Here is a 15934-nt window from a genome sequence, read left to right as displayed (position 1 = left end):
AATGATATAGATGCAACATTGTATACAAATACAAATTAAATGCCAATTTATTAAAAATATCACAAGTATATTAATAATAATAATAACAATAATAATAATAATAATAATAATAATAATAATAATAATAATAAAATGATAATAGTTATTACTTATAACAATGTGACATGTAATAGTTATTTACTTATCAAAACAAAAGGCTTACTTTTTAACATGAATTTTGATGAAGCATTTTATACTATAAATGATAATATATAAGAGCGATATAATAATGTTTTAACTAACATTTTAAAGTGCATCTTAGATCTTAACTTGGTATTGTGAGTGTTAGGTGTTTTTCTTCATTTTCATGAACAGGAGTTCTATACTAATGCTATTGAAATGGCACGGTTCATAGGTTTCACTCGAATTGTGCAATGATTTCCGGCTGGATTCCTTGTTATCCAATAACAACCAAGCCCAGTCGGCTATGTTGAAAATCTATAACTGAAACAGTACGAAGCGGAATTCTTACATCAGCTTTGCAGAGAATTCAATTAATTTGGAAAGATCAAAAGGGATCACTTCTCAAGCAAATGCAACATGCCAGAATTTTATTCGCAGTTGTACTACAGAAATCCGATAAGAAAGCAAGGGGCACTTGTGTATTGAAAAAAAAGACTATTGGTAATTAATACTCGGAATGATTTCATGTGAACGACCATGTCAATTCGCTTGGATGTAAGGCTCGTTTAAAGCAATTATTAAGGATTTGGTTAATCGTGCTTATTGTGTAACGATATGCATATTTAATGACAATGCTATATTAAATATGTATAAAGTGTAATACAGTTGTATTACTAGAAATACTGTTTACATTAAATGTCTGTATTGATAGAAAAAAAGGAACACACATTATGGACTTTTGTATTGCTTTTGGTCGCAAAACAATCGAAATGTGTAATATGTTTGCATGAACTTGGTATGGCTACTAAGGTATTTGTAAATGATGAATGAGCATTTGAAAACATATAAATGACAACGTGCGTCAAATTTAGTGGTTATAATATAACATCATAGTAAAACGTTGAATGTTGGATTGTTCGGTAATGGACTGACAATATATTTATATTTTACAAACAAAGCTAGTGAAAAGCGGTACCACTGGCCGTTTAAAACAACTTTTTCACAACGAAAATGTCTGTTCAATCTATTTCACTGCAAGTTCCAAAAGTGAAAAAGAAACGATGGGGAAACCCGAAACCAGGAGAGAGCTTAAAGGTAGGCACATGCATTTTATACGATATTTAATATCTTGAGTTTCATATCTACACATGTTCGAGGGCTTTCCCAAACGTACGCAGACAATATCTATTTACTAAGATCCTGTAATATTTATACAATACGATTTTGAGGATTTACTGCTAGAATATTGCGTACGTGGTCTACACAATTTAATCGCATTGTATAATAATAGTACAAAATAAATTTGAATAAAAACACACCTCAGTGACAGCGGCCCACGCCGTTAACATTTTGCTCATGGAACGTCAGAAACATCGCCTTATGTTTGAAGTCAACCGCTTATTTATATGTTTGGCGGCTTAATAACGATTATTCATTTTGCATTAACCGACAACAGGTTCGACTTACCGAATCGCCAATCTTTATCAGTGTTAACAATTACGACATGAATTGTTATGGTTTTGAGTAGCTCAATCGCCGTTTGTCAGTCCTTACGTATTCTGTTTGTTAATGCCGACTGCTCAAACAGTGTTTTATATGGTCTATGCTTCTTTTATTAAATTTAAACACTATACGCTACTTTTGACTCAGCTCGGTTCTTTTCCACGTACAAGCGTTATGTTAAGTAGTTAAACAACTTAATGAAAATAGGTGTTGCTTTAGCAGCGTGCTTCTTCAATGCACTGCTTTTTAAACTATAATGTATTTTAAACAAAACTGAATGCTGTAATAACATTGAACCCATCTGTCATACCCGCACCAAATATTCACCGCGTATTTCCTAAAGAAAAAGTATTTAAAATATCATACATTGCTCAAAATGCAAACATAATGTATATACATTCTGCTTACATTTGCTTACATTTGATAACAATACTGCATCTATACAAGCTGTGCAAATTGTCTACGGTATTCCGGGACAACATTTGTATTGAAACCATAAATTGTCAAGAGATCAATGGATCCGCAAACTAGCAATCGATTTTTTAGGTTTTGGATATCACAAATTCCATACAAATCAACAGTATTTTTTATCAAATGTTTGAAATGCAAAACGCATACAACAATATTTTTGTCGTGCATGACTGGTCGAAAAGGTATGTCATCATTATCAAAGAATCAAAGTCCTAAATATACAATTACATATAGTAATTATATTCGTAAAATAAAGAATATCATGCTAGGTCAATATCATATCGTACACCCACTCTTTAATATTAACTCTTGAATATAATTCAGAATGAGTGACGTGTTTTTGACATGAGACAGCTTCTTGCACAAGAGCTGTTTGATATCATGCATACAACATCTGTACTGTCTTTGCTAATACAAGCGTTCTCAAGTGTATGCGTACATTAATTTTAATTTATTTAAATAAACATATCATGGCGATACAATAGGTATTAATATGTATTACCTAATTGAAATACTAAATGGATTCTACATTTGTTTAGTACCTCCATTTGGTAATCATCGACCGATATATTGTCAATAAATGTACTTTCCATTTTTGGTGCGACAAGTCAGACGCTCGAATAGCCTCTTTACTGGGTTTAAACTCACAAAACTTGGAATCGACCGTTCGAAGGAAGTGACCTAAGATTAAATATTATTTATGATAAATATTATGCATATTCCGTATAAGTGTCATGTCATGTGTATCGTCAAACATTGGAAAGCAAATGCGTCATTCGCCTTGAATAAATATCAGCGAAAGTTACAAGGAGTTCCGCCCTGATGATTAATATGGGGTTTTGGTTTTCCTGTATTGTCAATACAGCTGATAAACATATTACTACAAACGAATATAATTTTAACTGTATTTACTAGACGTGTTTATACATATCCGTATGATAGATTCGTAAAGTCGTTCGCATTTGATTAAATGATAAAGCATGACTAGCTATTTCATACTGTTGATAATTAAACAAATGAACATATAACAAATTCTTTGATAATGAAGCAAATGTGTTATAGATAACAATGCCATTTTTTTTATTTTATATATTTACGCAGCCGTTTTCAAATCACGTGCATATACATTCACGTTCTACGTTGCTTCAAAGGTGATTGAAAGGCCTTATCTGTCACTCCTTTTTTTCAAAGTTTTAATTTCGTTAGCACTTATGATACGCTGAACACAACTGCCATTTTTTCTGTTGTCATAAGCAAGAAACAATTTATTTCGACTAATCAGCCTTCTTTTCTTTAAAGTCGACGCGAACAAGTCAATATGCATTTGCAAAGTAAATGGAAACAGATGTCGAGTTCCCATTAACGATTTCGATTTCATTATTTCGTAAGATTACCATCGAATTACGGAAGAAATATGGAATTCATTTCAAAGTTGCAATAAAAATGTCATTCCTGTTTTATAAATAACTGGACTCATGCAGAAACACAAACTATCGTGTGTTTTTTTTGGAAACAAAAACAATTTATTGTTAATTAGTATAAAAAAATATTTTGCTGAGAATAATAACTACTTGAAAATATTAAATACATACTTACATATTAGTTCTGTTAACAAAATGAAGGCATGCCTTATAATAAGCGGAAGGATTCAAAGCGATCTATTTTGAACCAGGTATTTAAAGTTTATGCTGATACTATCATTATGTAAAAATGTTAATAAAAGCAAGCATGTAATATAAATGAGTCAAAAGCTCAGTACTTTAGCATACATTGTATGTAATAAATGTTTTAAGGGATCTTTAAACCATACAATCTTATTTTAGTAGAACTATATTACAATTGTATTATCCATAGTTGTATTAACTATTATTTATACTGCACATTAACGTTTCTTATAGTTTTTTCGTTCTTTGTTTGTTAAGCTTTAAACACCCAGAACTTAAAGTAAAATATTTTAACAACTACACGCGTTCGTATGTTTACATAAACATTTTCTATGAACTTACTGCGAAATAAAAATTACATGTTTAAAGTGTAGGTAGTGCTTCAATGTATGTTTAATTTCATTCTTTGAATGAATGTTCCTAGAAATCACAGAGGATGTATTTGTGTTTACAATTTGTATTTATTCCGACTGATGAATGTTTATCCATTGCGTTACTGGCACATTTTACAATCAGGCTTGTGTAAACAGATGGTACGTGTTCTTCTAGAAACCACGTTCATTTTGGGTTTTATCAGGTTATGATGCTGCATTTACACTTTTCTGACGTTCTGCGTTTCGAATAAACAGCTTGACTGTGATGTTTTGACGATTTGAATCGGAATGAAATGCCAATAATTGCAAAAAATCTTTACAAATTGTACAACCTTGGAACATATTTAAATACTGTCATGCTTTCTTGAAGAATGTGAAAATTTCGAACTGTTAAACAATAGAAAACCACATATTTTCTATTTCTTGATTCTAAGTTTTGCCGTCTGTTTAGTCAGATGTTATCGAAGTAAAATCATAAGTGTTTTGTATGCACGATGTGTTGTAATGATATATCTGTGACACTTAAACCCGTATAATCTTACGCATGATATACTAACCAGATACATAAAACATTTCTACGCAAGACCAAGCATTTGCATTTCCAAGTATGTGTCTAAATATATATAACTTATGCTAACACAAGATGACAGAGCCGTTTGTGTCATTTTCACTTTTGTTCGTTAAACATTATAATTGATTTAAAAAGGCAGAAATTGTATGTAAGAAAGAAACTCGTTCGAAAAAAACAACATTGTTTACAACTACAGCAATTATACATAATTGTTGGTGGGATCATGCCGTCTTCGGATGCCATGCAATAAGTTCTTTCTTGTTCTTTCTTGCTTTTACCAAAAGAGCGTGATTAATTTATTTTGTACATTGAGCAAGTACCATGAAGTTACCACACACAATAAGGGTCGAAACAATATATAAAATAATAATTTAAAGATAATTGTATTAATTTCTTTAAGCCAGGCAATTTACTATTCCAAATTAACAACAACCAATAAATCATGAGAAAGCAACTTGAAGCAGATAACCGTTATTGCATGCATCTCTTAAGGAATAAATTGATTGTCGTATTGTGAATACCCTTATATTTTCAAATTATTGACTTTTCGATGGTATCCAACCATTAAACACACCTTTGTTTATCCAAACCATAAACATTAAGTTAATGATTCTTTAAGAAACAATCTTTTGTTCATGACTTGACGGTCACGGCTTTTGACTTGTGTTGACCGTACCCAATGTGACGACACAAATTTAGACATACCGTCCTTTAATACAAAACTGTACTCTCTTGACATCCTCAACGCAGTGATGTGGAAAAGGAATCACTGTTCTCTGATATATCTAGATTTGTGCGACATCAACATCACACAAACTTAGTTTACAGCCACTGGGATAGTATGTCTTCAATAATTACATAGCAAACTAGTTGTACTCAGCAATGCAGTCATAGTTTACACGCATCAAATGGTAATGCATTTTGGATATAATTAAAAAATATTTCTTAATTTCGAATATTTGTTTTTAGTTTTAAATAAAGTACTAAACCAAAATCAAGTCTTGGTATGAAAATTATAACCAAACGAACGATAGGCCTATGTGTCGCACATCACGCTCAGTTGAAAGCAAATCTATGTCAAGTCAGGATTTTTCTAGATTAAATGTTACAAACCAACGTGCTTGAATCAGCACAAACGACATTGCCATGTTTTTTAATGTATTGCTACAACAGACAATATTGTGTCAATTTTGTTTTTATTCACTATTCGCCACAATTTGCAAAAAGCTGCAACTATTCACAGTGTCAATCCTTTATTTGCTTTATCTTTATTGGAACATTTCGCTATGTCGAATCAGAAAAGTCTTGATGTATATATGTACATACTCATTCACATATACACCGATTTGGCATGGAGAAAAGTTCATATTTAATATAAAGCCAATATACTTGTTCATTTTTACTATGTAGTACTACGTTCAATAATTGTTGTTGCAAATTATTATGATTATCATAATATTAAAAGGATTTACCTTCATACACTGGATATTAAACATTACTGATAAAATAGTGTTGAAAAAATGGATTGAATGTAGTAGATCTTAAGTCTTGGGTGTAAGTCGAACATATTTCACTTACGTTTATAATAAAGACACACAACAAACGATTTTACGACAAAGCATGATAAAGTGATCACACTTCTTCACGAATCTTTGGTTTAAAAAGAAAAATAATATATTTGTTGAATATTAAATAATTGACAAATTGCATCATATTATTGAAAAATAAAATTTAAAGTTTTATTTACTACTACTTCTACTACTACTACTACTACTACTACTACTACTACTACTACTACTACTACTACTACTACTACTACTACTACTACTACTACTACTGCTACTATTACTACTACTACTTCTACTACTACTACTACTACTACTACTACTACTACTACTACTTCTACTACTACTACTACTACTACTACTACTACTACTACTACTACTACTACTACTACTACTACTACTACTACTACTACTACTACTACTTCTACTACTACTACTACTACTACTACTACTACTACTACTACTACTACTACTACTACTACTACTACTACTACTACTACTTCTACTTCTACTACTACTACTACTACTACTACTACTTCTACTACTACTACTACTACTACTACTACTACTACTACTACTACTACTACTACTACTACTACTACTACTGCTGCTACTACTACTACTACTACTGCTACTTCTACTACCACTTCTACTACTACTACTACTACTACCACTACTACTACTACTACTACTACTACTACTACTACTTCTACTACTACTACAACAACTACTACTACTACTACTACTACTACTACTACTACTACTACTACTACTACTTCTTCTACTACTACTTCTTCTACTACAACTACTATACTTCTAGTACTACTACTTATTTATAATATCTTTGAACACTTATCGTGAGATAAATATATCAAGGATTCATGGGTGATAATGCTTCATTGTATATACAATTGCATGAGTATATTTTGGGTTCCCATATTTGTTTTTCATGAAAATTTAATTTAGTTAATAACTCCGTATAGTGAAGGATTGCTAAGTTTCATTATAAACTCGACTAACCCATTTCAGTGTTCGCACTAAGGCGAAGTGCACATTATCAAAATTGTGTCGGAATCACAAACGATGTATGTATGGTCTCAAGATGCGTCTTATCCAGTCCTGTGTACGTTTACTCAATGCTTTACTGCCACATTATACATTCTGGATTGGGTATACAGATTGCCGATGTTTGATATGTGTTTATTAAGTGCACATGCTGCATGTGTTACTGATGTTAATCACTTCGTTTTTATAGGTTTATCATCTTGTGTTTTATTCAGACAAGTTATAATGAATTCGACATTCAGCTTTTCGTCGGAACTTTTACCGCAGTGGTATATATTCAAAAAATGATACTAATGTCTAGCAGAATCCCCAGTAGGGTTTGGCCAATCTATAAGTTCATAGTTGCAACTGTAAATATAAAACACCAGTTGCAAATAAATATTTGCCCATTGTGAAATCAAAGAAAATGAATTAACAAAGGTTTCTTGCAAAGATTATATGTTAGTTTGTTGAAAGTCAATTTTAATGACGCATTTTAATATGCATCAAAAGTTAACTAAAACTTGAAGTTTAAATGATACATGTAGGCATTTCCAAAACAATAGCCGTGCCAAATAGTTTTGATATGACCTAATAAATGTACATGATATAACTTTATTCTTTTTATTGATTTAATTCTTGTGAATAAAAAGACACGATATTTATAAAATGATTATATCCGAATAGGCCGCTTTGATGCTTATTATAGTATAAATTACCCTCTTACGCGAAATAAAGCATTCTCTCTTTTTCAAAACAAATCGTTGATCGCATAAAGTTTTATAAAGCCATGTGCAAATGTATGCCATTTCTTTCTAAAATATGATATTTTCCGTCAGTGAGGTACATGTGGTTAAATTGCGACCAATTTACGCAATATGTACGTACGTCATGTTTTTACTGTATGTATTTGATAATTTAACAATATCAACGAAGGGAGCATTTATGAGCTTGTCAAACTGTTTCTAGGCAAAACCAAGTATTTGCACTTAACTTCACAAGAGATTACATAGATTGCTGTCATGGACATCGCCTTTTCTCTGTCTTATTACGATTTTAACGTTTTCTTGGGTTTAGAAAGATGGAAACTTCTGTAAGAAAGCAATCTGAAAGAAAGAAATGATAATATTTATACGACTTTTTACTCGGGTTAAAGAATTTCGCGTACTTGCTGTAAAGCACCACTATTTTTTGCATATTAAGGAGTACCGAGCGATGCTGTTTTAAAGTGAGGATCAAAACAATGAAGACAATACAACTTTGAATATCACTTTATAATACTTTCACAAAAAAGATAGCCAACTTGTTTAAACAAATAAACAACAGCATTTCGTTCGTGCAAAGGCGACATAAACCCATTCGCGAATAGACATCACGTTTATTAACCTTTCAAATCTTCACAAGAGCAAAATATGACCGATTTATGCGTCATTGACCAAGATATTAAACATATTTGCGTATCCACATGAATGCTTAACTACGGCATTCACAATAGCAGAACTCTGCCCATGCACACACAGTTAATCGAGTGCATTATTTTACAGTGTGGGATAATGCGTTTGCAGGACACAATATATGTGTCGTGTTCTGAGAAAACTGGGCTTAATGCATGTTCGTAAAGTGTCATCCCAGATTAGCCTGTGCAGTCCGCACAGGCTAATCATGGAAGACGCTTTACGCATAAACTGGATTTTTGCTAAGAAGAGACTTTCTTCAAACAGAAAATATCGTAAAAGCGGAAAGTGTCGTCCCTGATTAGCACATGCTAATCTGGGACGACACTTAACTCACATGGATTATGCCCAGTTTTCTCAGAACACGACACATATACTCTTGATCAAAGAGTACATGTTAGTCAGGAAGAGAGTGCAGGACTTACAGATAGAACAAATGATTATGTATTTGATATGATATCAAAGAGAAGCTGACTAGCACATAAGACGTTAGGAGCCTTTGTTTTTATATACACAATGAGACCATACCATGCATGTCAGCATGCATCACACTACTCATACGTTTCAATGGAAAATGGTGTTATTATTAAATGACAATATTGTTTTCCCATATAAGTCTGGCCAATGAACATGCATATGCTGTTTGGTTTTATTCAGTCATTTAATCCTATTGTGATAATTTTTAAATTACACTCAGTTTAATATATATTTAGCATACCAAGTATGTACTGTTATAGATTTGTTCTGATTGTGTCTTTTATTTCTTGGTTCATTTATGGGACAGGTTATTGATGAAGTTGATGAAAATAATTGTATGGCGTATAGCTTGCTATAATCCTTTTTTCAAATCAAAATTAATTTCACGTGGCTACAAACTTAATATTTAATCAAGTTTAGTAAAGCAAGGTATTTATCCTTAATTTGACAATTCAATATGAATTTTAATTACTATTAATGGTAAGCCCATAAGCGATGCATGCTTTTATTGGATTACCGAATTGTGAACACATGGATACATTGTAAAGAAATATCATTCAATGCGAATTGATTCAGCACACGTTTGTTTCGTAAGAATATATGCATGCAATTCGTTCTTAAGTTATATAATTTAATCAACAATTTTTTAATAACCATTGTTAAGCTGTAAAATATTTTTGTATAACATAATTAAACCGTAAATGGACATTTTTGTGTTCATGACATAATATTTTTGTTGATGTATTTCAGTCAGCAACGTCGTCATTTTTCTCAGTTGTTTAAAATATCAAAATTACAAATCGCGAAGGTATGTGCTACTTTTGAAAGCTAATGAAATAAGGAATTAATACATTCACGACCGTTGCAATTTATAAATAATGCGTAGGCAATCGGATTATTCCTAAGGGCTTCACTGATTCGACTATTGACGTGTATTTGTCGCACCCAACGTATTGAGATATACCGCTCATTAATGTAAGATTGTTCTGAGATTCTATACTGCTATATTTCTGTATAATGGCAAAATCGACATCATCCCCACTGAGTATTGTATGTCACAAGACCCGATTCGTGTCTCAATAATTATATGAACACAATAATTTACTATAACAGTTCACGAATAATTACTATATTTAAATGAACTATTTTGCAATGCACTCTCGGTTACTTTTTTCGTCAATACGATTTTCAGTTATATATGGTTTCAGTTCAAGTTGAGGTCAAGGTAAAAAACACCAAATAAACGTGATGGTTGTCGCCGAACGTTACGTTTGTGTTGAAACTGATGTCAAAAAATTATTTCAGGATTAATTCCATCAATTCATGTAAGGTATGTTTAAAGTTGTTGTTCTGCTACAAAAAATTAAGACAAGAACAAGAATGAATTTCTTTACTGGCAATGTCTCTGGATTTTGCTTTATTTTTTAATTCATGTATGGCTTTCCAGAATCATTTATAAATATTTAATTTAAAGTTTTTTTTTTATGATAGGCTGGTAACAATTTGACTTACACTATCATAATTTATTATTACCGCTTCACACAATGGATTCTGAATCATCATCGAACGCATTAAAAGTGATATGTATGTACATATACCAACCCACCATTATACAATGGAACATACGTTTATTGTTTTAAACTGATTGAGCTATTTTTTCTTCTGGCACAATTTTTCGTATCATTCCATTTTATTACATTCATCTAACACGTGGTCGTTGAAAAACTAGTACCAAAGTAGTACTAGCCTCAAAGTTACGAGCGCTTGTATGTGTGTGTTTGCGGGTATTATAAACACTACAAAAAGAAGTTCATTGACTCATATTTATTCTCTAGTAATTTGGAAACAAAACCAAGACAATTCTGTGTCATATGACGAAAGAGTGTAGTCTGAACACTTTACCTGCTTATGATACCACGAAACCGTTCGTGTGATTGCTCACGCAGGTCTGGAGCTGCGCTGTCCGCATACGGCATAAGGTCCATTTTTGTATGACAAGGCTCATTTTTGTGTTTGGTTGTTTATATAATTGAAATGAAACAATAAACTTAAATAAACTGTTTGGTTTGTTTGATTTATAATATTGATGCCTGAATTATTAACGCGCCTACCACTATATTGTACAAGAACGGTCTAAGCACGATAAATAAGCCCTTAATTATGTATCGTGCACTATTTCTTATAACCGTGAAGCTGGTATTGAAGGGGATCGCTTGATAAAAATGGTACCTTTTTAATGATTCATACCAATAAATGTATGTCACAATAATGCGATGAAGTTTTTACACTTAATACACTTAAGCGTCTAACCTCTCCTTGTACTGAAAATAAAACTACCACGACCGAACACACCGTGTGATATAAAAAATGAATGACCGAAGAGCTATTAGGAAAAAACGTGCTTAAAACTTAATATGCGTTCTGCTTGCGCTTCGTCCTTTTGTGATGCTGCTGGTCCTACTGATCATCTAATTAGCTACTAGTGAATCTACAAATTATTAATGTCTATAACTGGTACAAGTACATATACTCATAATATTGGCTTGTAACAAATACTAGTACTATTATGGAACAAATACTTCTATTACGGACCTATATTGTAACAATAATAATACATATGGATTGATGCATGAAGGGACCCAGAATATTTATCAATTCTTTCAAAAGACTCGATCTTGTTTAACTTAAGCGAGACATTATCTGTGCCTCTGTTCATTTTGGCAATAGGAATATCTAGTCTGGAGTTGGCATCATGGAAACCGTATCAGTCAAACCTTATAACATCTGCCATTGTCAACATCAGCAGCGTGTTTGTGATTGATAAACCTTAGAGCGATATTCGAAGAGGTTGCTCGAATGACTGCAAGCAGCATGCGATACAAAATTAATGTGTGTATGAATATTCAAGCGATTGCAGTTATGTACACCATTTGAATGGCTGGCATGTATCGTCCAACAAAAGTCCGTCAAAACGCATAAAGGGACTGTCAACCACGGCGACGAAGAAAAGAAAAGTTGTAAAATACCGTATTTTTTACAATTATTAATTTATATTTATTAAAATATCACGACTGGTATATTACATTACTCGAAAAAAGTTCATATTCTCAGTATATTCCTTAATAAAATTTCGCGATGTGAAATCGAAAGTACATCGCGAAAATAGCTGACATAACGATATACACACTATAAATAACGCAAGTAGATTGATCATTTTATATATTAAAATATATACAATTCACTACGCATGCTCAATTTGCATTCATGGGTTTACCACGTGACGATGATGATCAATCTACTGGCGTTTTTTATAGTTAACTGGTAAGTTACCTGGTAGACATACCTAGTAAAATGTATTACCAAATATACTGAAAATATGAAAACTTAACAAGTAATTTAATATACCAGTCGTGATTTTTTAATCAATATAAACTAATAATTGTAAACAAATACGATATTTTACAACTTTTCTTTTCGGCGTCGTGGTTGACAGTCCCTTTAAAGCATTAAATAAATTACATTGCTCTCGACAGTTTAAATTTATAAATGGTGGAACTGGTTTTAATACTTTACCAAGAATATTCTCTGTAGATACATTCGTGTTTCGATAGCCTTTTATTTGATGCAAAGGATACAATGATAACCAAAGTCATATAACACTTTTACACGCTAAAAAGCAAACACCGTTTTGTTGTAAATGCCAGCACATTCTTAATGGGAAATACAACCACTATTAATGATGCATGCAAATAATCTGCGATTTAAACCGGTTGGAAGACAAACAAAGCCTCAGACTTAGTCTAACATGAATCGAAAAGCACATAATTGTATATAAACATAAACCTCATAGCATGGTATTAACAAAGATAATGCAAAAAGAATTGAAGTGACTACAAAATTATCACTTTAATTAATCAATTCAAAACATTAGTAAATATAAAACTGAAGCAGGGCGAATACATGCATCAGTTCAACACTTTTAAGTTGTTATTTGTTACATTTTGGCCATTTTTTTGTAAAACAAATATTGCGTCACTTGTGTCATATTATATTTTAAATTTGTTCCTTGATTCCGTCGATGCTGATGGCATAGTCATATAATTAACACAAGCTGTTTTGTTTATATCAATAATAGTTACACATGATAGTTTTCGTGAAATCGCAATTCGGTGATACAAAAATGATACTGCACATGTGTCAAATTATTCCTCCTCGTTATTCTTTTTCATAAACATTTCGGTATTGCGACTTTTTATTGTCCATAGTTTTGGTGATGGTGCAATGCCGAAACGGTAATACAAGGAGTGTACTCAGACGATTAAGTATTTTAAAATATCCCTAAGCAGAATAATACTTGTCAAAATAAGTTTAAAGGAAAACAAAGTTGAATGTATTGTGATTAGTCTGAGCCAATAGTAATGTTTGTGTGCGCTTGTACCGGGTTTCGTCCCTTTTTTCGCGTTGACCATATCCATGTTTTTGCAAGTGAATGTGGATTTTCTGTGAGTCATGGGCTGTTTCGTTTATGTTTTTGTTATTAGTCACTAGCTTTAAATACTTCACCGATTTATGATGATAACATTGCTCTCCTACTGGAAACACTTGGAATGCAAATATATATTCTTTCACGATGTGTTATAACGGAAACTTGAAGTCTTTGACTGAAAACGCACACAGCGGTAGTATAAGTTTTACCGGATCTCTGTGCCTATTCTAAACACAACGTGGCCAAAGAACCAAACATTTCAAACATGCGGGATTGAAACATACTAGACACGCTCTTACAACAAGTTCATTCACATCTTTTGAGAAAACCATAGAGTCATGTAGGATTCAAAATTTCTACTTTAACGTTTACGATTGCTTGAATCTTGTTGGAACATGTTCATGTCATAAATTTTCTTTTAATTTAACAGGATTACGTTTATGAATTGATTTACAATCTATACAATATAAGAATTACATTTTAACAGTTTATCAAGCATTTTAAAATTTGGGATTTAAACTGTGCTTTTTATTGTTTAATCATATGTTACATGATAAAATAATAACGCTTCTATGGGTAGGTGCACTTGTTACACTATGACGCATAATCCAATGCATTATAAACATTGTTGTTTAAAATCTGTGTTATGGAAATTATCTGGAAAGGGTTTGACTAGACTGGTTGTTCAACATTAATGTTAAAGCAACACTAATATGGTAAACATGTGCTTGTATCATTTCTTACCGACCGACCGACCGACCGACCGACCGACGACCGACCGACCGGACCGACCGACCGACCGACCGACCGACCGACCGACCGACCGACCGACCGACCGACCGACCGACCGACCGACCGACCGACCGACCGACCGACAGACAGACCGACAGACAGACAGACAGACAGACAGACAGACAGACAGACAGACAGACAGACAGACAGACAGACAGACAGACAGACAGACAGACAGACAGACAGACAGACAGACAGACAGACAGACAGACAGACAGACAGACAGACAGACAGACAGGACCAGACAGACAGACAGGACAGACAGACAGACAGACAGACAGACAGACAGACAGACAGACAGACAGACAGACAGACAGACAGACAGACAGACAGACAGACAGACAGACAGACAGACAGACAGACAGACAGACAGACAGACAGACAGACAGACAGACAGACAGACAGACAGACAGACAGACAGACGACAGACAGACAGACAGACCATACAGACAGACAGACAGACAGACAGACAGACAGACAGGACAGACAGACAGACAGACAGACAGACAGACAGACAGACAGACAGACAGACAGACAGACAGACCGACAGACAGACAGACAGACAGAAGACAGACAGACAGACAGACAGACAGACAGACAGACAGACAGACAGACAGACAGACAGACAGTGTAGCAACAACAAAAACCAAACAAGCAAAAACGGATAGAACAGTAAAAGAAGCCAATAGTGTCAATATGCAAACTTGGTTCAACAAAAAAGCAACTGATGCGTTTAGATTCATGCAAGATTCATACGTTTCTGTTTACTTTGTTCCAAGCATCAGAACCCAGTGTTTACAAACAAACATATTTAATTTATATTATTTTCATTCGATTCAATGCCACTTTGAACACCACACTTTTATGTTATATGCTTTATGATATAAACTGGAATTGCAATAAAAGAGTTCAAAGAAATCCGTTTGAAATAATACAAGCTGTACATGCGCACGTAATGGCTGAAATGACCATCACCTATCAGCTCAACGTCTGGTGTGAAATGGAAGTTAACTGTAATGAAGATAATGACTATCAGCTGCCAGAAAGCGTGCGTTATCGCCACGTTTAAAATATCTGTCGGATATTAAGATAGTATGAAAAGGTAACGCGTGCGGTTCGAATTTGAACACATTAATTGCTTCCCTATGTATTTTCGCAAATCTTTCGTTTGCAGTCAATCAAATTGAATGGGGTAATTAAAATACTCAAACACAGATTTGGTAGCACAAATACAAATCTAACCAAAACGTTCGATTATCACTTATTGAAAAAAAACATTCATGGATAGCCTTTGTTTTAATGCAATGACTAATTTAGTAAAAGGGGGATGCTATAAAATGAAAATTTGTATAAACGAACATCATCGAGGAT

The 15934-nt window shown here is 33.1% G+C and overlaps 1 protein-coding gene across 1 annotated transcript in view; it reads left to right on the top strand.

The window, feature by feature from the left end:
• The first annotated feature begins 370 nt into the window (after positions 1 to 370).
• The window catches only part of LOC127847192 (uncharacterized), a 38822-nt gene continuing 23258 nt past the window's right edge, over positions 371 to 15934 (top strand). The window contains exon 1 of the mRNA XM_052378919.1: positions 371 to 1257. Coding sequence (XP_052234879.1) covers positions 1174 to 1257 — 84 coding nt within the window. The 5' untranslated portion in view covers positions 371 to 1173. The remainder of the gene's footprint in view (positions 1258 to 15934) is intronic.

The sequence above is a fragment of the Dreissena polymorpha genome, chromosome 1 (genome assembly GCF_020536995.1).
Source record: "Dreissena polymorpha isolate Duluth1 chromosome 1, UMN_Dpol_1.0, whole genome shotgun sequence".
NCBI classification, from domain to species: Eukaryota; Metazoa; Mollusca; class Bivalvia; order Myida; family Dreissenidae; genus Dreissena; species Dreissena polymorpha.
This window is presented reverse-complemented; position numbering and strand designations above follow the sequence as displayed.